Source organism: Arachis stenosperma, chromosome 3 (assembly GCF_014773155.1).
Source record: "Arachis stenosperma cultivar V10309 chromosome 3, arast.V10309.gnm1.PFL2, whole genome shotgun sequence".
Taxonomy (NCBI): Eukaryota; Viridiplantae; Streptophyta; class Magnoliopsida; order Fabales; family Fabaceae; genus Arachis; species Arachis stenosperma.
In genome coordinates, this window is record NC_080379.1 from 166,659,597 (window position 1) to 166,679,835 (window position 20,239).

Below are 20,239 nucleotides of genomic sequence, written 5' to 3' on the forward strand. Positions count from 1 at the left end.
ATTGATCGCGCGTCACGGATGGGGACCTAATGGTGGCTGCGTCGTGACGGATGGAGAGTCGTGGGGTGCGAGTGGCGAGCGATGGGGAGTCGCGATGGGACGCAAGGAGGGTGAAGTAGAAGCGTGATGGTAGCTGTCTTTCCTGCACGAACGGCAGATGAGGTGGCGGAGAAAGATACAAGGACGACCAGTGATGGTTTATCAAACAAACAGACAATTGGTTTATCAAATTTCGCGTGGTTCGTCTATGAAAAACATTAATACCCACAAATGAAGAAGAGTTTCTTTATTTAGAAATGATTATATTAGATGAAAAGGTATAAAACAAACATATTTATTGTATTTTTAAATTGAACATTTTCCAACACTATTTTGAATTTGCAATACTTGAGACATTGTCTGACATAGTGGGTTAAAGAAAAATATTAACAGATATTTTCACTTTATACCATTTTAATTATTCTTATTAAAAATAATTTATTTAATAAAAAAATTCTACACATTTTTTTCTTTTTATTGTAGATGTCATTAGAAAACTGCATACACGTCAAGAGATTAAAGAGAAAGAAAACCATACAAATTCAATACACATCTTTAGAAGAAGAACATACATACAAAGATGGAACAAACAACACAATAGAAAGTGCATACAACTCAACAATTCATAACGAACATGCCTTCACAAGAATCTAAGACAGAAAAAAGGACAACTAGCGCCACATAAGGAGACTAAATTTATCGACCAAAACAAATGTAAAAATCAAGCCACCAAATAAAAATATCATTTTATACAACTCTAACATTCAAATCTTTAGTACTACAAATTATTTTAAACAAAATACTTTTTAAATTTAACTTTAGTTTATACATATTTAATTTAATTCTATAAAACATAACCTTTTTAATATTTATTATATACTACCATTAATTTATCGTCCGCGTATATTATGCGAGTCTCATTGTAGTTAACATAATATCATTACATACAACTGATACCTTCCGTGATGGATCTAGTTAAGGTTTTATACCAAAATAACAATTCACCAACATCAATTCATTCCAAACGGATCTAGAAAATTTTAACAATGTGGTAAAATACACATAATGTAATAATAATTTTTGTAATTATGTTATATTATTGTAAAATATAATTAGTCTTTAAATTATTTAATTAACAAATTAAAACAATAAAATAATAATTTAAAACTTTTTTAGTCCCTAAAATATAAATTGAAATTTTTTATCATTTTTAATTTTTTTTATACAAAATCGTCCCTAAAGTTTAAAACCAAGTTTTAAAATCGTCATTTTTACTTAAATCTTAAAATTTTGGACCAAATTATATATAACAAAAAAATTATAAAATAAAAAAAAGAGAATGAGAGTATTTATGGTCCTGCAAATGTGGAAGAAAAGAAGAAGAAGAAAGGAAAGAAGAAGAGGAAGCTGTCCACGATCCACCTCTATCTCCGCTTTTGTCGCAAAAATTTTAAAACCAAGTCAAACGTTAGGGACAATTTTAAAACCAAATTAAATCTTATGGACCATTTTGTATGAAAAAAATGTTGGGAACCAAAAAAATTTTCGGCATATACATTAGGGATCAAAATCGTATTTAACCCTAATTTAAAATAATAACAAATAATTTAAAATTTATTCTCTTGAATTTTATATTTTCAAAAATTAAATAATTTTTTTATTGTCAATACAATCAAATATCTCTTTTCATATATGTTACTAAATATTCATTTAAAAATTTATCTCCCACATAATTATGAAGCAATTTTTTATGATGTTTATAGTAGAAATAGTTCTTTCAACTGATGCAGTTACTATGAGCAAAATTAAAACTAACTTAAAAAAATACTAATAAATAATATTTTTTCGAGTCTCAACTAATTTTTGAAAAATAAACACCAATTCATTTTAAATTTAAAAATTAATCATCAAAATACACATTAATATGAAGTTCTTAAGTCAAAAATTAAATAAAAAAATTAATAAATAAAATAGAACATTAGTAAAAAATTAGGGACTTTAAAAGTTGGGATAATTAGAGTAATTGTAAAGCTATAATTTATTTTGACTTCTAATTTTTTATGTTTTTATTAATTTTTTAATTTAATATTAAAATAAGTTTAATAAGATAATTTTTTTAATTTGGGATTAATTAACACAATAAATTTATATATTAGTAGAGTTAATTTTAATAAAATAATTTTTATAATAATTTAATATAATAGGGTCAATATTAATAATATAGTGGGAAAAAAAACTTCTTTACTAAGAATTATTCAAAAAAATTTAAAATTTCAGTAGGGACATTTGCCCCATTCCCTTGTGAATGAATCCGTCCTGATTCTAAATCACCACTCATTTATTTCAAGATTTTTAGCAGAAAGAAATATAAACAGTGACGGCTTCAGAATTTAAGTGATATGGGCCAGATATAAATATAAGAATTAAAATAATTTATAAAAATTGTTAAAAAGAAAGTAGTAGTTGAGACAACAATTTAATAGTTTTTTTTTTTTTTTGTATATTTCATTTGAGGTTAGAATTATATATATTTGACACTCAATTCATCCCCCTTAGTAGTTTTGTTCAATGGGCTTGCATGAGAACCACAAATTAAGCATCAGTCCACTGGTAATTGGACAACTCAAAACCAATCAATCCATCATTTTTGTAACAAAAATTAAGAGAAGAGAATTGTTAAGTAAAGTAAGATATTTGTTAATTTTCATGTATGGGTTTTTATAATGATATTTTTACATAAATATGTTAAAAATGATAGTGACATCATTAAAATTTAAAATAGAAATAACATATCCATTTTGTAAGATATACTTACGGTGAAAATTCAGATGAAGTCAAACTTCGCGTGAAGTTAATATCTGAGAGCTGTTAAATGAAAATTTAGTCAAATCAGTCAAATCATCTAACGGTTTTCAGGTATCAACTTCACGTGAAATCGACTGTACCTGAGTTTTCACGTATGCGTATTCATGAGTTAAGAAAATCATACTTATACAAAAGAATAAAATTTTGGTTCTTAGATTTTTGTATAATAATTTTGTCTATTTGATTGGAAAACTACTTGCATATTGCATACCATGCATGCCCCTTCTACAAAGAGAGTTGAGTTGAGTTGCATGCCTAGAAAAACTCAAAACAAACCATAATAACTGTGAAAGCAGCTCGTGATTCTGTAGTGTTGGAAAGTGGAAAATGAGTACCCGTGAAAAGTGAACAGCGAACAGTTTTGACTTTTGACATGCAACTCATGATAAAGAGTGGCTTCATGCCTTCATCAATCATTGGTGTTAATTTCCAACTCATGATAGAGATAAACACTACCACAGTCACTGCTTTGTAACGTTAAACAAAGCCTGTCACATTTTGTTTTGGCTTCAAACTTTGGTTGTCTTAATGAAAAGACTAATTGAGGGAAGGAATCTACTAGAGAGATGCCAGCTTTTCATTTTTTGAGAGGATGCAAAACGTGATTTTATAAAATTTGCTGTAATTTAGTCTCAGTTTTTTTAATGTTTGCCATTTTCAGCTCAAAAGATTTTTATTTTTCCTCCCACTCAATCATAGTTAGGCACTTTATATTCTTGAATCCAATAAATCAGGCCAAGTTGGAAGCCAGACTGTAATAAATTTTAATTTTTTTGTAGAGGAGAAAGAGAAATTGTAGGTTTGTAACCCATTTTGAGAAGCAAAAGAAATTAAAGTCAAGAGCATCTGGTTCCAATATGCCTGCTTTAGTTGTGAGAATAAAGAATAGAAAGAAGCATATATATTTATATCTTTACCAAGATGCTAATCAGATACGCCATTCAGTACAACACATATTTCTATTTTCTCACTGTCTTAACTCTTAAATTAAAGTGGTTGATCAATAATTATTATTCACTGGTGTGGGGTTCCCCTTATAACACAGAATTGACTAACCTTCAAATGGGACCCTGTCAAAAGTTAGCATTTGGATTCTACATTTTCTGTGTCTTTCTTTAATCATCAAAACACGCTATTTGGGTGCCACACTTTCTAGTTTTTGAATAGACAATGCAATGGACCACAATTTTCAGGCATTGGAAAAGTGTACTTCACGTTAATGTAAATGAAATGCATGCAAAAAGGTGATAGATATATTGTAGCCTAATCTGAAATTGCGTTTACCGTTCATTCTATTTAGAGCTATAGATTTCTTAATCCAACACTCTGCATTCATTATGTATATATATGTTGGTGATTCCTGCATAATTGGCATATAGCAGAAACTAATTATAATTATAAGTACTGCAAAAAATGGAAGCTTCACTTAAGAACAAAAGATACAAAAAGATTATTGTTTCATCCCCCACAAACACTACTATTCAACGTTGCTATGCTTGCAAAAATGTTTGTAATAGTTCTCAGCCTAGTGCAGAAGCAAGGTTCTTTTGCAGATGGTGTAAATCTGAGTGTGTAAGTGTAGTTACTTCAAGAACAACTCCATACCTGTGTTCTACATGCCACAATGTTAGTATTCCAACTCTGGGACAAGAGAAATCCAGGGAAGTGTGTGGAATATGCAGCCAAGTGAAGAAAATTGGAACAAAATTTTTCAAACATGGATATCCGGATAATCGAAACAAAATTGGAACTTTGCTAAGCAGAGAAGCACCATCTTCAATGGCTTTGTCTTCCTCCTCATCATCCTTCCCAGGCAGACATAGCAAGCGTGCGGTTCTCTGTGGAGTTTCTTACACAAAAATGAAATTCAAACTCAAGGGAACTGTTAATGATGCTAACAACATGAGGGAGTTGCTGATTAAGAATTTCAAGTTTCCAAATGAGTGCATAAGAGTCCTCACAGGTATCTCACAAACTTTTATCTGGCTACTATAACTAGCATGTAAAAATTATTCTCTGCTTTCTGTTCATTTCCATGTGACATATTCCTTTTCAACTTTAGAATACTAAGAGTTGCACCAATGCTAAGGGATTGAGATGGTGATTAATTCAACCAACAATAGTGACTTCTCATGCACTGCAAATGTTACCATGTCTTTTAGACCATGTTATTGAAATTGAATGAACTAAAATGAAATGCAGAACAAGAGAAGAATGCTGATTTAATACCAACAAAACATAACATCATGGAGTCCTTAAGGTGGCTTGTGAAGGACTGCCAGGCAGGAGACTCCTTGGTCTTTTACTTCTCGGGGCACGGCCTGCAACAACCGGATTTCAAAGAAGATGAGATTGATGGATTTGATGAAGCTCTCTGTCCGGTTGATTTTATCAAAGAAGGAATGATCATTGACAATGATATAAATTCTACCATTGTTTGGCCTCTCAAGAGTGGTGTCACACTCCATGCCATTGTTGATGCCTGTCACAGTGGAACCATTCTTGATCTTCTCTATGTTTATAATCTTGAAAGGTAACTACATTTTCAGTTTCTCTTATTTCAATTATTGATCTATTGTATGCTTATAATCATGATTCATAAAAATTAAGTACAATTTTGTGGGTTTCTACTTTTGTTATGTTTTGTAGACTTTGTTTAGTAACTAGTTAGGATAGAAAATACAAAGATGTAAGATAATTAAAAATATATTGCATTTGAGCATTTCAACCTCATCATAGCCCTTGTAAAAGTTTCTGTTGCATGCTTGAAGGAACATTTGGGAGGATAACAAGCCACCATCAAAGGAACCTATCAGAAAACATACAAGTGGGGGAGTGGCAATTTGTCTCAGTGCATGTGAAGATAGCCAATCAGCTAATGATAGCACAGTAAGCAATATTAAATTATGGTAATGCTAAGGAGACAAAAAAATAGCTCGAACTTATCTTATGCAGCATTTATTAATTCTAGCAACAATTAATGAATACTAAATAAGGCAAATTCTGGCTGGTTTCAACTTTTTTTTTGTTACCAAACATTTAAGATACTCATTCACACACTTGTGGGTTTTGGCAACCTACATAGGTCTTTGGTGGAAAGGGAATGAACGGTGTTCTTACTTATCTTCTCACAAAGGCAATAAGGGAACACCCTCAAATAACTTATGGGGCATTACTAGACAAGTTACAGATTGAAATTAAAAAGATTAATAGAAGTAGATGCCGTAGCAGCATCTTGCAACGTATCTTCCATCGTAAAATTGTACAGGTTTGATTTCAACTAATATTTAACTCTTTAGTTTCTTAACAGTTTATGATATAGTTTTTGTGATGAGACTAACTATACTTTACAGGATCCCCTTCTCTCATCATCAGAGAAATTTGATGTTTCTACAAAAATATTCGCATTGTGAGCATGTAAGAGGATCTGAATTGCTTTTTTTATTGCATATTCTTTGATTAATGTGGATCAGCATCTGTATCTAATTTGAAGCTTTGCACCAACAACTATGGTGTAGTGTAAAGTCCAAGTTTTTATTATGTTCGGTTCTAATAAATGATTGAAACGTTATGAATGAATGAATGAATGAATATTTTCGCTTTTCTAAGTATAGCTTAGTTAATTAGTAGTGTCGTGTAACCAACTTGGGTTGATCAAGTGGTCAGTTCTTTTGTTCGCTCAAATAAGTGACTGTTCAAATTCAGCTTTGGCATGCAGCAACCTATTGCACAGCAACAACGGACCTTTAAATGGAGTTCAAATTCGCATCTGATTAATTTTTGACAATTCAGTTATTAAATACTGTGGACAACAAAAAAAAAAAGGTTTAGTAGTGTTGTGTACCTCTTCTTTCAAATCTGATTGAAGAAGCAGTTGGTTGCCACCAACGAGAAGATGGAGGGCTTGGCGGTGGATCGGAGGAGTCTCCGTCGTACCCATTTCGCGCCAAATTTAGGTGTGTATAACGGTACACAAGCATTAAATAAGAACAAAAAAAAAGGAAAAACAAAAATTCTTGGTTATTTTTCTTTTAAACATTTTAATAATTAAAAGGTTAAATACACTGTGATTTCAAGTGTTCAAGTCAACCTTGAAAAGTGTTTGGTTAAAACACAAACTATACGTATACTAATTGTCTAAAAATTAGATGTGTTAAAATTTTATTTATAGAAAAATTATAGATATAAATATTAATATATTTAAAAGTGATCAATTTTACATATAATCTTTTTAATAAAATCGTAATATAGTTACAAAATTTTTTAAAATACTATTTTTAATTAACTAAATTATTAAAAATTTAAAATAATAAAACAATTTTTTAAAGACACGATTAGAATTAGATCTTTTAAGAAAAAGTTGAAACATTTAATTATTTTGATGGACCACAAGTCCACTACATCTCATCATTAAGCGGCAAATTTTAACCCTCCATTTTTCTATATTTTATATGAATAGTTGATATTTAAAAATATGAATTTTGTTAACATATGTTCTAAGAAAATATTTTACGGAAAAATTTTAATAATACTAGAGAAAAATGTTTTACTAATTATTGCAAAGATTTTTTTGATTTCAACATATTAAATACACCAAAAAGATAATTGAATTCTAAAATTATAACCAGGTTAATCATATCTTTTTAAAGAGCATTGCACTTTTTACTTTAGCTAAAATAAAAAGTTAATTCCCCGTGAGAATTTGTTACGACCCAACTAATGTTGAATTGCTTAATTAGTTGGTTAATCTATTAGAGATTGTTAAGAATATAAATAAGAGTAATTAAATCATTATATTGAGTACGAAAAAATTAATGAATTGGTGAATTCTTTAGAATTCTTTGAAAATTGGTAACTCCTTGCAAACAGAATTGCAACAGAATTATTGGGTTTGTTTGGGCTGAGCTTAACATGAATTTTTTTTTTAACAAAAGAACTGAATATTATTCCAAAACAAATAGGTCCACCTTTCACTGAAATGTGACGAGAACGTTTTTAATGTCCAATATTAGGTCTCACAGGTCTTCACTGAAATCAGCATGCTTTGCACGTTTGGAACCCTGGGATTTTAGAGCCTCGACAAAAATGTTTGGTGAGGTCCCTTCGGGGACATCCGATAAAATTGGAACGATATAGAGAATATTAGTATGGCCCCTACACAAGGATAACACGTGCAAATCGATAAAAAATGCTTGGTGAGAGATTAGGACAGGACATGTGATACAACAAGAACAAAGTGCTCTGTACCCGCCATAAGGCAAACTTGTACACACACTAATCTGGCATTATTGGCATTCACCAAATAAGAGTTCTAACAAAGATATACACAAACATGTAGAAACCAAAAATGCAGCACCTCATCATCATCAACAGAGGCTCATCTTTCTTTAACTCCTCCTAGAAAAAGGAGACAATCAATCACAATTTATACAAATTCTGAAATTCTCTCGATCATCTAGGTAGAAACAACACCAATGATCAAGCCATCGATTTTCTGACTCTTCTCTCACCCTTACTAGCATCCTTGTTCTGTGGTTCAAGAACTTGCGCATGCTTGAAATCTGTTCATCACAAAAATGGCAAGGGAAAATGGAACAGCATTATTAAGAATATAAACAAAGTTTGGACTATCTTCAAAAATATTTAAGTAAATAAATTAATACTCACCTTCAAGGGCCTCCTTATAGCGTAGTAGTGATTCTCTAGCAGCTCCACGTCTTAGATACGCCTTCACATTCTGCAGAAAACATAAAACGAGCTACACTTGACAAAACGGATACTTTCTATAGATGTATAAATATTAAGATTGTTAACACACAGCCCAACAGATGTGCATTAACAAGAAAAAGAATACAAGCAATTTCATAATCTCAAAGATCCCAGGAAACTATCGGAATATGGAAATGAACATTATGATCATTATCAAGAAAAAGAATACAAGCAATGAAATCAGGTCCATTTTGAACTTCTCTGGCAATTGCAAAAGACAGATGTGCATTAGGTAACAGGATGTTATCGGCAGTTCTCAACGTATTAGAGGGTATGGTAACACTTCAAATAGGTTATCAAAGTTTAGAAACCAATTACAAATCAGATATTAGAAAACAAGATTTGTAAAAAATGTCACTGTTACATGCTTATCTTCTCACCTTCTTATCAATCAAAATTGCATTATTGCAGTCATCTTCTGCTTGCTGAAAACTGCATAATTTCGTGGGAAGCCGTTTAAATAGAGAAATGGACAAAATACCAATTGACAAATAGGAGAAACCTCATACCATGCTAACTTTAAGTAAGCAGCCGCTCGGTTACAGTAGTAAGTCGCATTCATGCCATTCAGTTTGATAGCCTCAGTGTAGTAATTGAGTGCCTTATTCCACTGGCTTCCTTTAAAGGCTGCATTTCCCTGAAGAATATGTCTTTTATCAGCTTATATCATATTATCCACCTTGCACATATAATGCAAGCTGCTGCTCTTAAAGTAGCAAGATAGAACAAACCTTCTCCTTTAGAAGCTCAGAAGTTTCAATGTTGCCATTGGTATCTGGTAGTGGCAAAGAATAGGAAGCAACACTAACTTGCTCTTGAAGAGTTGAATACATATCCAAGACCGTATCAAGCAGAAATTTATCAGCCCCGTGGAATGAGATGAATGAAACAGAAACACAACCACCATTATGAGAACCTAATGGAACTGTAACCTGCAACAAACAGTATAAAAGTTAGCAAGCAGCTCAAGCAAGGTTTCAGAACAAATGAAACTGAGAAAAGGAACAGGATCAACTCTAGCACCTAAAGATAGTAAATTACCTGACAACATCCAGACACGCTAGCAATGCTCGACAATGCAAAAGTTCTGTCATGAAACTCAGAAGACAACCCTTTCTTTGTATTAAGCTTTAATGGACTGTCTGCTACAGAAGGAATAACGAGTATTCCATCATCCTGAGGGACAACTAACCAAAATCAGGATGTGTTTAATTGGATGGGATGGAAAGTAGACTTGCCAAAATTTTTTGGTCATTTCATTGTAAAAATCAGAGATCTAAGTAATTTTGGCATAAATAATGAAATTCCATGACAAGTCATGCCACTTATTCAAAATATTAAATAATAAGAACAGCTTACTACATTATTTTATTTTTTGTCTCCTATGATAGAATTAAGATTAACATCACTAAAATCTTCAATATTGATAACACTAACTAGAGAGCACAACGGATATAAATAAAGAATAACTACAGATGTTATAGTACCTTTAGTAGACTTTGAAATGCAGCTCGCATCTCAGTCCGGACTTTATACAAGGTTTTTATATTATCATGAGTAGTATTAATAGCAGCAATAACACGATCAAAAACATCACGACCTAATTTGGGTTTGATGGATTTGACCCAATCTTCATGATTGGTTTTAAATTCGTATCTGAAATCAGATGAAAAAACACATTTCTAGATTAAATACATGCCATAATATTATTTGTTTCTTATAGACAGAATACAAAACAATATAAGCATATAAATAAATAAGACATGATTTACACACCACAAAGCATTCTGCAGTTAAGAAAGAAGTAACCATTCATTGCAAAGGATGGTTCTTTGAAACTTAAGTTCAAAAATGTTTGAGAAAAATATCCCAGGCAAAGGCATCAATTAACAAACAAAAAAGTTTTTCTAATATCAAAATGAAGAATAGATAACCACATGGTACAACATTGTCTACTACAATAAACCAAATCATAAAGCATATAATAGAATACCCTTGTAATGTAAGCATAACTGAAGAAAGAGCTTTCAATATAGATGCTCCATTTTCTTGGTCTGTTGATGCTGGATGAAGCTTTAGGCTGGGCACTTTAGAAGCAATGTACGGACAAAGATTCATATGCTTTGGAACTTGATCTGCAAAACCAAAATGATCAAACACTGTAATTTATAACACACATTCTTTTGGGAGACTGGTTTCACCAATTAGCCTTCACAGGAAAAGAAACTTACACCCAGACATATTCTCAATAGCTTTACCAACAACATATACTGTTTTCTGTGTAGGGACTTTAGATAACTGAAAGAGATCATCAGCAAATATAATGCTTCTTGACCTTTTGGTCTCTGCAGAATTCAACTTAAGTAAAACATGTCCAACACGATGCAGGACAGACGGATCACGGGCAAACCATCCTGTAATGCAGTTATGCAATAAAGTAATCAACAAACCGAAGAAAAAAGATTAACCATTTTTGGAAAAAAAAAGATTAACCATTTTTGGAAAAAAAAAAATATTAACCTTTTTTGAAAAAAAAAAAAGGTTCCAAAAATGCTGATTCACCTCACTATGTAGTAATTTCTTATTAAGCTAATCATATATTCAACTGGGATGGACGATCAAGACCTAGAGCATATATATTCAAATTTCAAATATAGAAGTTTACTACCAGCCATATTCTTTTTTAATGATAGTACTCATGTAAATTTATTTAGTATTAAAAACAGGCACCTAATTGCTCCAGTTTCTTTTCACAAAGTTAGTCACAAGGAAACGATGACGCAGAAACTTATTATTTAAATATATAACCAACTAAAAGCATCGCAATAATTGCATATAATTATGCACTTACCCACAGTGTCTAAGCTCTGTGCATTTGGAAGAACTCCAACAGTAGAAACAGTACCATGAGATGACCGGAAACCAAAAATACCACAGAATGATGCTGGAATTCTCACACATCCTGTAGTATCAGTACCTACAAAGATCCAATATTCTTTATTTCTTCTATGTTTACATATAGAGATAAGAAATAAAATCAAGCAAGTAGTTTTGAAGCTCACAATTTATTATTATCACAAGTGTCAAAGGCAATAAACAAACCAATAGATTAGCAGTCTAGCACTTCAAGCAATTCAAGGTCCACTAATCACAAAGGCTTACCAATGGCAAAGTCAACAAGCTCAGTAGCAACTGCTACCGCTGAACCACTAGAAGACCCTCCCGGGATACAAGATGGCATTTGAGGATTCGTCGGAGTTCCATAATGGTTGTTCTCACCAGAAATCCTGACATAAAGAGCGTCTTAAGTAAAATCACATTTGAGCAGAACAAGTTTTTTCAGTTAGTACACAAAACTAAAGAACTTCTAACCGAGTCCCTACCCAATAGACAATTCATCCATAACGGTTTTGCCAACACAAGTAGCACCATTTTTTAACAGTGCAGTAACCACAACCGCAGTCTTTTCTGCCTCCTCATGTGTCCTCTTCCAGTCAGGATTCCCAAACCCCGTCACATAGCCCTTCACATCAAACCTTCGAACCAGAATAAATCTAATTAGACCCGATAAAAGTATCAACTCTATATCTCTAAGCAAACCTATTCCTTCAACCTAGACAAAGAAAACCAAAAAAGGTCCATTCCTTTATACAAACCATTAGAAAACCTGAACCAAAGCCAACATAAACATGAGCTGAAACAAGCATGGCCTTCATAACAAATCAAATGTTATATACAGATACAGCAAACTGTAGCTATCAGGTAATTTTTCACATGAAAGGGGAACTAAAAAAATATTAAAAAAAAAACACTCAAATTGAAGCAAAGCTAAAAAGTATGATGTGTAGAGACGAACATGTCGCTGATGGCAAAAGTTAGAGAAGAAAGCATCTGTTTGGCAGCAGGAGGTGGAGGCTGAGGAAATGGTAGAAGCTCGAAACGCTCAACAAAAGCACCGAAGTCTTGTTTGTGTGTGTTCCGGCGCCGTCTTCTCCGGCGTGTCTCTGCCAGAACAACGATCCCGGCAACTCCCACTCCGACGACCAACCAGAGCTTGGGGTTGGAAGCACGCTCCTTGATCAGCTCCAACGATTTGGACATGATCGAAGATCAATCAATCAAGAGAGAGAGACTAATTCAGAAGCAGTGTCAACGAATTTGTGTGCGTGTTTGAGAGAGAGAGGGGTTTTGGAAGGGTTTTAGCGAAGCGAGAAAGGAGTGAAGAGAGGTTTGGTGGCGGGTGATACTGAATTAGCATATAGCATCGCGTAGCGTATTATTCTTGACACAGAAAAAAAAGGTTAAGAATTTTCCTGAACGGCCATGATTTGCAAATGCAATCAAACTATTACATCATCATTTCTTCTTCTTTTTTTTTTGGGACAAACATTTTTAATTTTACTTTTACGCAAACAAAAATAGTTTAGTAAAATAATTAAATCTACAATACGACTTATTTTTGGAGACGACGACTAGATTGATAATTAATATAATCAATTTCGCTATCTTACCAACGACATTTCTATCCACTTCTGTCAACTTTTATTTATAACTGTGTTTAATAGATGTGTCTAATAAATATATTTTTTTTATAACTTTGTCAAATAGAAGTGTCTTTGTAAATATATTTTTTGGATGTGTCTCTTTATATATGTTTAAAATATAATAATTAATTATTATTGACAATAAATTAACAGATAATATATTAATACCCTATATTTTTTTTAATATAATTAATTTTGTAGTATATACGTAATATAATTATATTTTTTACTTATTTGTTTGTTTAAATTAGTGTATTTTATGTTTTTTTTTACACAAATAATCTTAAAATATTAACAAAAAATACAATTTTTTTTTATTATTTTTATTAATTTTTTTAAATTATTTTTTTATTATTATATTTTTTTAAAAAAATTTTATATAAAAAAAATAAATTAAACTTTCCTAATCTATTCTAATTTATCACCAAATAAAATACAAAAACACTAATTAATAACAACGTTCTTGCATAACCCTCCCAATAAAGTTGAAGCTGTTAAGACTAGGATAATTGTTCTTTTGTCACTACGAATAAAACCAAGTAATCATACTTAATCTTTCATTCATAATTAACATTTATAGCCTGTAGAAAGGGGATAAAAAGGGAATTGAAACAAATCTCAAACATCGGTATACTCACTTGAATTGCAGCTGAAGCAACTCAAGCTAGTGTCATTTGAAGTATATCATAAAACAAATGTCGAGTGTATAACTATGCTCATCTTCACACTGCTACTCCAGGTCATTAAGCATATTACAAAAGAAAAATTATGGTATGGAATCTACACAGCCAAGAAATCAAGAAATACTAAAAGGCACCACCTAAAATCCAATAACTTCAATTTTACATATCAAGAAGGGAAGGAGCAAAAGCTATTCTCCATAAAATACCAAAATGATATATATAAGTAGGTATGGAACTGCACCCCCATATTATGTACCCAAAACCCAAGTAGGTTTTTTTCCTTATTTCATCCCTTGAAACGAACTACAATGCATGAAATGTCATCTTTACTGTCTCTGTTCAATGCCTCAGTGGCTAGTTGTTTGGCTGCCCTTTGTGGATCCTTTATCCTTTTCGCAATATCTACAGCCTCTTGGTTTCCCATTACCTGGATTTAATGAAAAATTTTTAAGTACAAACATAATTACTTGTGTTGTGGAAGGCCAATTTTCTTCCCATCACTTATCTTTATCCAATTCATTTTCATTCTGTATCATTTCAAAACCTCATCAAATTCGTCCAGATTGTGCAGCCAAAATTAAACATGCTCCAATCAGATGCCAAAGATCGGGCTCCTTTTCCGTGCAAGGTGCACTTTAGAAAGTAAAGTGCAATATTTGAATAAAAAGTGAGAAACCAAAATATGGATTACTACATGTAGCATGGTTGAATGTTTAAATGTTACACTCTACCCTCTAAAGTGCATCCTGCATGGCAAAGAGCCGGATACCACCACCATTGGTATTTCTATTGGAGTTAATGTGGAAGAAATTTGTTGAATTTTGGAAAGAAATGGAATGAGAATGAATGTATGATTGTGGGGAAAATAAAATAAAAAACCAAATGACAAATTTATGTGATTTTAGAAGTGCATTTTTGCCTTTTAAGAAATAAGGGAAACAAAAAGAGATTAATAGAAAACCTTCCATAGACCATCACTAGCAAGTATCAAAAGCTCAATATTTGGGTTAATATCGGCATACTGGATGTCAGGATCCGATCGCAGATGTGTTTTGAGGTTTCTGTCTCCAAATGCTCGCGAAACTGCAAGCTGCCCATTCACCCTTGCAACATCTCCTGATATGATCCACACACAAATAAATTACAACAAAAATGAATAAGACTCGAACATAAAGTAGTGACACTATTAGGATGCGAGTGTGCATTGCCAAATATTTGGTCTCTCCTCAACATGTAAACCTTGGAACAAAATTGAATTATCAAAATGAGAGGCATATTGCACTGGGAGCACAATATGTCATAAAACACTGGTATTGAAGCCAAGTTTAGAATTCCATTTGCTACATCACTTGTCAATACAATTCTAGATCACTATGACAGATGTTTTAGCATCCCCTATGCAATTCTTGAAATTGGATGGTCAAACTAAATAAAATAGGATGCACAATCCCTTCCATCAACAATCAGATTACTTAGAGTATTGGCCTCAAAATATGTCAAACACATGTCAGATACATAATTGAGAAGATACTTCTAATTCCAAAAGACAGCAACTTATTGTTTCATTCAATTCATCCTTTCCATTTCTAATGAATGCATTGCATACAGTGAAATCAGAACTACTCCCCATATCACTCATTCATATCATAATTTGAGAAGGCACAAGACATGAGTTACAATCTCCCCCACAAGAATATTGTAATACAAAAAAAATGCAACTGAGATGTCATAGAAAACACAAAAATCAGCACTGAATATCAGTAGCAACAAAGCATAGAAATCAGGGTTAGTTGAAGAACCTGGCATGTTTGAGACAAAGCCACCTCTGTTCTCAATGCTGCCCCGCTCAGTATTAGGTTCATGGTCAGTAGTCATCTGTACAGCCACCCCTCCCCTTGACAGAACTGCTCGTGAATCTCCAACGTTGGCTACCCATAATTTCTGACTATTTATAAGAATTGCAGTCACAGCAGTTGACCCTCCTCGTCCCAAATCAGGACTGTGAGAAAGAATTGCTTGATCTGTTGTCTCATAAGCTTTAGAAATAGACATGAACGGATCTTCCCAAAAGTCCTTCTGGATAATCAATCATAAATAAAATTATGGGAAAAGGAATACGAAGAATCCACACAATATTCTTTTGACAGGAAAGGTATACTACTGGTTGCATCAAGACAGTCAACCAAAGTGGATTATCTTTTTACATGGTTGATATCTGTTGCCAAAAAAGTATGGGAAGTTGGCCAGTTGGTAATAGAAATAAAATTTTCAACTTATAATACTTCATTCGACATAAAATAGAAAGTGATAACAACAACAACAACAACGACGTTATATTTTCTGTTTGATCAAACAACTTACTTCATCCAAGATATTTGAAAAAAGATGCTTTTGTAAATATGCTGGTACGCTATCTCCCAAGTGTCCATCATATATAGCAAAAAGTCCCAGCTCTTGCCCCTTGAACTGGACAAATTTCGCTACATGATAGTCCTCCATCGGGTGGTTTGCTTTCCCTTTAACAAGGCTATAGCCATACTTGGTTGTAGACTGATGGCTCTTGCCCTTTCCAGAGTTACTTGAAGAATGCCCTCCAACCACCTAAAGATATGAAAGTTCAAATACAGTGAACAGAAGTGTTTTACGTCTTTTTTAACATATTTCAAGTTTCAACAATATGTATATTAAAGAAAACAAAAAATTTTACATCCATGATTACAACCGGGAGCACAAGTATAGATATGTCAAGCCACAACCATATTTAAATGGAGAAAAACAATCCATAGTCCCCACTCAAAGTTGAACCAAACCCCACTTAGCTTCAAAAGGTGATTGATTGCTTAGAGCATTTTATCTTGCATATCATTAGACACAACTGCCAGTTCCATCTTTACAGCGAGGGATAACAACATTTCTGAACCAGTTCTCTCATTTTATGGATTATTCAGCTCAAGAAACCAACCTATTCTCTCTCATGATGCACTAGCTTTTCATGATCGATATTTTCGGACAGCAAGTTCATAAACTCTGACATGACCAGGCCTATCTGGTATGCCCGAATCTTGGAATGGGACAACATCTCCTCTCTTACTAGGATTTTCTGTACTAAATACCAAACCAACAGCAGGTGCTCAAATGGAACTATTATCTATGTCTTTGTATTTCCACGTAGCTTTTGGTGAATATATGATAACGTGTAGCTATTACCTATGCCTTCAAGTTCCCTTGTTGCCTTGTACACAAATTGTGGCAAAAGATTAACTACCATAAAAATAGCTGGGCCTTTCTTGTGTTTGTTCAGGAAAATTTTCTTTTGAGAGCTTTCAATAACACAAAATACATGAAGCATTCTTCCGTTTCATCCACACGCACACCTTAAAATCTATGATTTACATCCCTTTTCCATAAATTTGTACAATAAATCCATGATACTTTAACAGTCCGCAACTTGTCCATATAAAGCCACTACTCAGACTCCACCTAACAGCTTATGTATTGAAAAGAATTGGTTCTTGGTAGCCATAATCACAAACAATCAACAATAATCTATATGATCCAATTCTTTCACCAAATAAGCTCAGGAAGACAAAAATCAAGGAAGTTCCAAGTCCATTCCCTATACCACCAGAACTTAATCTTCAAATAGACAAATGATACATGATATATAACCAGATCATATGCCTCCTAGGCTCTTCCATATCCAACCAAATCCCTTAAAACTTCAAGCAATAATATAAGCATAGAGATTAATTATTCTTAAGATTAAAAGAAATTAAAGTAGAGAAGTAAAATTATGATAAGAAAGCGGGAAGAATTGCTTACCCCTCTAACAGAGCTGAAGCAACAGAGACTATCCATATAATTCAGCCCCACCTCACCTTTTCCTTCTATTATTCAACATCTAATTCTTCTGCCGTCTTCAAACCACACAAATATACAAACAGCACAGAAAACCAAAGTCAAACAAACTCCACAACTCTGAATAAACAGGAATTAGCATCACAAGTCACAACCACCCCACCCGGATCATTCAAAACATTTTTTTTTAAAAGGCGGGATTTTAATTTACAACACCAACACCAAGATAATCAACCGGTAATCCAAAATTCACTTCACTTACCGAAAAAAATCTAAACTTTGTGCAACAAAAATAAGTTGAAAGATCTGAGGAGGAAGGGGTCGTCTCTAATTCTACCGTCAACTTTGAGGGGGAGAGAGAGAAAGAGAAACTAAGAACACAAAATAAGAACTAAAATAATAAGAAAAGGGGGATGATGGGAGTTAGAATAGGGTGAGAGAGAGAGAGAGACGATGGTTTTAAGAAAGAGTGAGAAAGTAACCGTCTGGAATTTGGTATGTGTGAAGAGAAAGAAGTGTTCGGTGTTTGCAAGCAGCAAATAGGGGAAGTGGGGATAATACATACGTAGGTTGCCCTTATTGACTTTTTTTTTTCTCCTCTCTCTCTCTCTGCGTGTTGATTTGTTTTTTATTGCTGACACTGTTTGTTTGATTATTACAGCTGATTTTGAGGTTTCACTCAATTCTTTTCCGTAAAACTGAAACCTTGTCATTGCTTTTGGTTGGGTTTCTCACCCCCCGGCCGAGTGGATCTTACCGTGGGCTCCACTCAAAAGTCGGCCGATTTTTTCTTATCAAATTAACTTCAATTTATTAATCAGTAATAAAAATTCAAATGCACTCAATCTTACGTAAAATTAATAATTAAAAATTTTTAAATATAAATTTAGTCAAATTATTTAATAATTTTTATTTATCAACTTTATTTAAAGTCAACGAAATCTGAATTTCTTCTTTAATCAATTTAATTTTAATGCATTCACTAACATAATAATTTAATTTTATTCATTTATATATATTAATAATATATCAAAAATAAATTCTTTAATTATTTATTTTTGTGGCATGTAAAAGTTTTAATTTTAAAATTTCTTAGGTAAAAAATTATTTAAATTGACCAATATAATTAAATAATTGTATAAAATTTTTAATATATCAAAATTAAATTTTTATTTTATATAAAAATACTATACTATAAAAGAGCTAGTGTACAATTTTTTTCGAAAATACATTTTATTTTATATATATATATATATATATATATATAATCATACAAAATTTGCTATTTCTAAGAGATAAAGTCAAGTCCTCTTAATTAAGTTATATACGACTTGTCATCTCAATTAATTTTATTTTTATATTTTTATAATATTTAATAAATAAAAATAAATTAATAAATATATTAATGTCTATTGATACACTAATATAAAATAAAATAATTAGATTCTAAAACATTTTGTGATGAACTTAGGGTTTTTAAGTAAAAATCATTAAATAAGTTTCTAAAAAAATTAATGATAAATTTATAAAAATTTGAGAATAAATTAAGTATGTCTAGAAGAATTTAGGTCTTGAAAGAGTTAAAAAATTAAGTGTGTTTCATCATTTTTATCAATCTTTTATAAATTTAGTGATGCAAAGATTTATAGATTTTTGAAAAATTATACCGTTGCCTCTTTTTTTTTTGTCATAATCAATTAGTAATTTATAAATTCGCTAATATAATTTTTCAGAGACTTCATTTTTTTTTCCAAACACCTCTAAGTCAATGTAAAATTTTCTCAAATACTTATCTAATACTTTTTTCTTAAAAATATATTACAAACATTTTTAAGAACTTGTTATTCCACTTTTTAATAGTGTCAAACATATTTTTAATCTTTTTCCTTTATTTATTTATTTATTTATTTATTACTTTTACACTTCTCAAAATGAAAAATAAAATATGCCTTTTGTCGGATGAAAGTAGAAAATTAATAACCTATCATAAAGGATAGAAATTATTCTTAAAAATGCTTAATCTTAACTATTTTTTAATTAAGTAAATTTTATGATGTATATAATAGTATTTAATATTTTTTATAAATTAAACACTATTTTTTAAATATTATAGTAATTATTTTGTAATTAAATATAAAATAGGATTTTAATTATTGATGATGATAAATTGGAAAAAAGAAAAACGCGTTAACAAGTCAAAGCTGAGGTTGCATATAGTTGATATTTTCTCACATGGGTCATTGAACCCTCCTGCTTGTACCACGTACGTGGTGGCATAAAAACCCGTTTGGTTAAAGGTACCAAGAGGCGATGACATAGAAATATAAACACATAAAATTATATCTGGTAAATAAAATATTTATTAAAAAATATTAAAATTTTAATAAAAATATAAATTATTTTTATTAATTTTTTGTTATTATATTTTTAATATTTTTTAAATAAAAAATAAAAATAATTAAACTTTTTATAATTTATTTT

General features: G+C 31.6%; 3 protein-coding genes and 1 non-coding gene across 5 annotated transcripts; 2 read left to right on the forward strand and 2 right to left on the reverse strand.

Moving 5' to 3' along the window:
- The first annotated feature begins 4,297 nt into the window (after positions 1 to 4,297).
- LOC130965861 (metacaspase-3-like) lies at positions 4,298 to 6,328 on the forward strand. Its single transcript, XM_057890623.1, has 5 exons — positions 4,298 to 4,867; positions 5,107 to 5,437; positions 5,676 to 5,793; positions 5,990 to 6,172; positions 6,258 to 6,328. The coding sequence occupies exons 1-5, from the start codon at positions 4,318 to 4,320 to the stop codon at positions 6,315 to 6,317; spliced, it is 1,242 nt and encodes a 413-aa protein (XP_057746606.1). The 5' UTR covers positions 4,298 to 4,317; the 3' UTR covers positions 6,318 to 6,328.
- Positions 6,329 to 8,001: 1,673 nt separating this feature from the next.
- LOC130972334 (U6 spliceosomal RNA) lies at positions 8,002 to 8,104 on the forward strand. Its single transcript, XR_009083519.1, has one exon. It is a non-coding gene; the product is annotated as a U6 spliceosomal RNA (small nuclear RNA).
- A 29-nt stretch (positions 8,105 to 8,133) lies between these two features.
- On the reverse strand, positions 8,134 to 12,951 carry LOC130967345 (outer envelope protein 64, mitochondrial-like). Its single transcript, XM_057892157.1, has 13 exons — positions 12,530 to 12,951; positions 12,057 to 12,209; positions 11,836 to 11,960; positions 11,525 to 11,650; positions 10,905 to 11,087; positions 10,667 to 10,808; positions 10,161 to 10,329; positions 9,715 to 9,849; positions 9,405 to 9,605; positions 9,183 to 9,310; positions 9,054 to 9,105; positions 8,572 to 8,641; positions 8,134 to 8,465 (listed from the first exon to the last, which is right to left on the reverse strand). Exons 1-13 carry the CDS (start codon positions 12,772 to 12,774, stop codon positions 8,383 to 8,385), a joined length of 1,812 nt encoding a protein of 603 aa, XP_057748140.1. The 5' UTR covers positions 12,775 to 12,951; the 3' UTR covers positions 8,134 to 8,382.
- An 872-nt stretch (positions 12,952 to 13,823) lies between these two features.
- LOC130967871 (probable protein phosphatase 2C 9) lies at positions 13,824 to 18,304 on the reverse strand. Of its 2 annotated transcripts, none has more exons than XM_057892908.1 (6): positions 18,021 to 18,304; positions 17,723 to 17,817; positions 16,262 to 16,501; positions 15,700 to 15,976; positions 14,923 to 15,016; positions 13,824 to 14,327 (listed from the first exon to the last, which is right to left on the reverse strand). In XM_057892908.1, the coding sequence occupies exons 2-6, from the start codon at positions 17,756 to 17,758 to the stop codon at positions 14,324 to 14,326; spliced, it is 651 nt and encodes a 216-aa protein (XP_057748891.1). In that variant the 5' UTR covers positions 17,759 to 17,817; positions 18,021 to 18,304; the 3' UTR covers positions 13,824 to 14,323. The 2 variants fall into 2 exon arrangements, with proteins under 2 accessions (XP_057748891.1, XP_057748890.1); XM_057892907.1 differs by having other exon boundaries at positions 14,862 to 15,016; positions 18,021 to 18,302.
- Between the last annotated feature and the right edge of the window lie 1,935 nt (positions 18,305 to 20,239).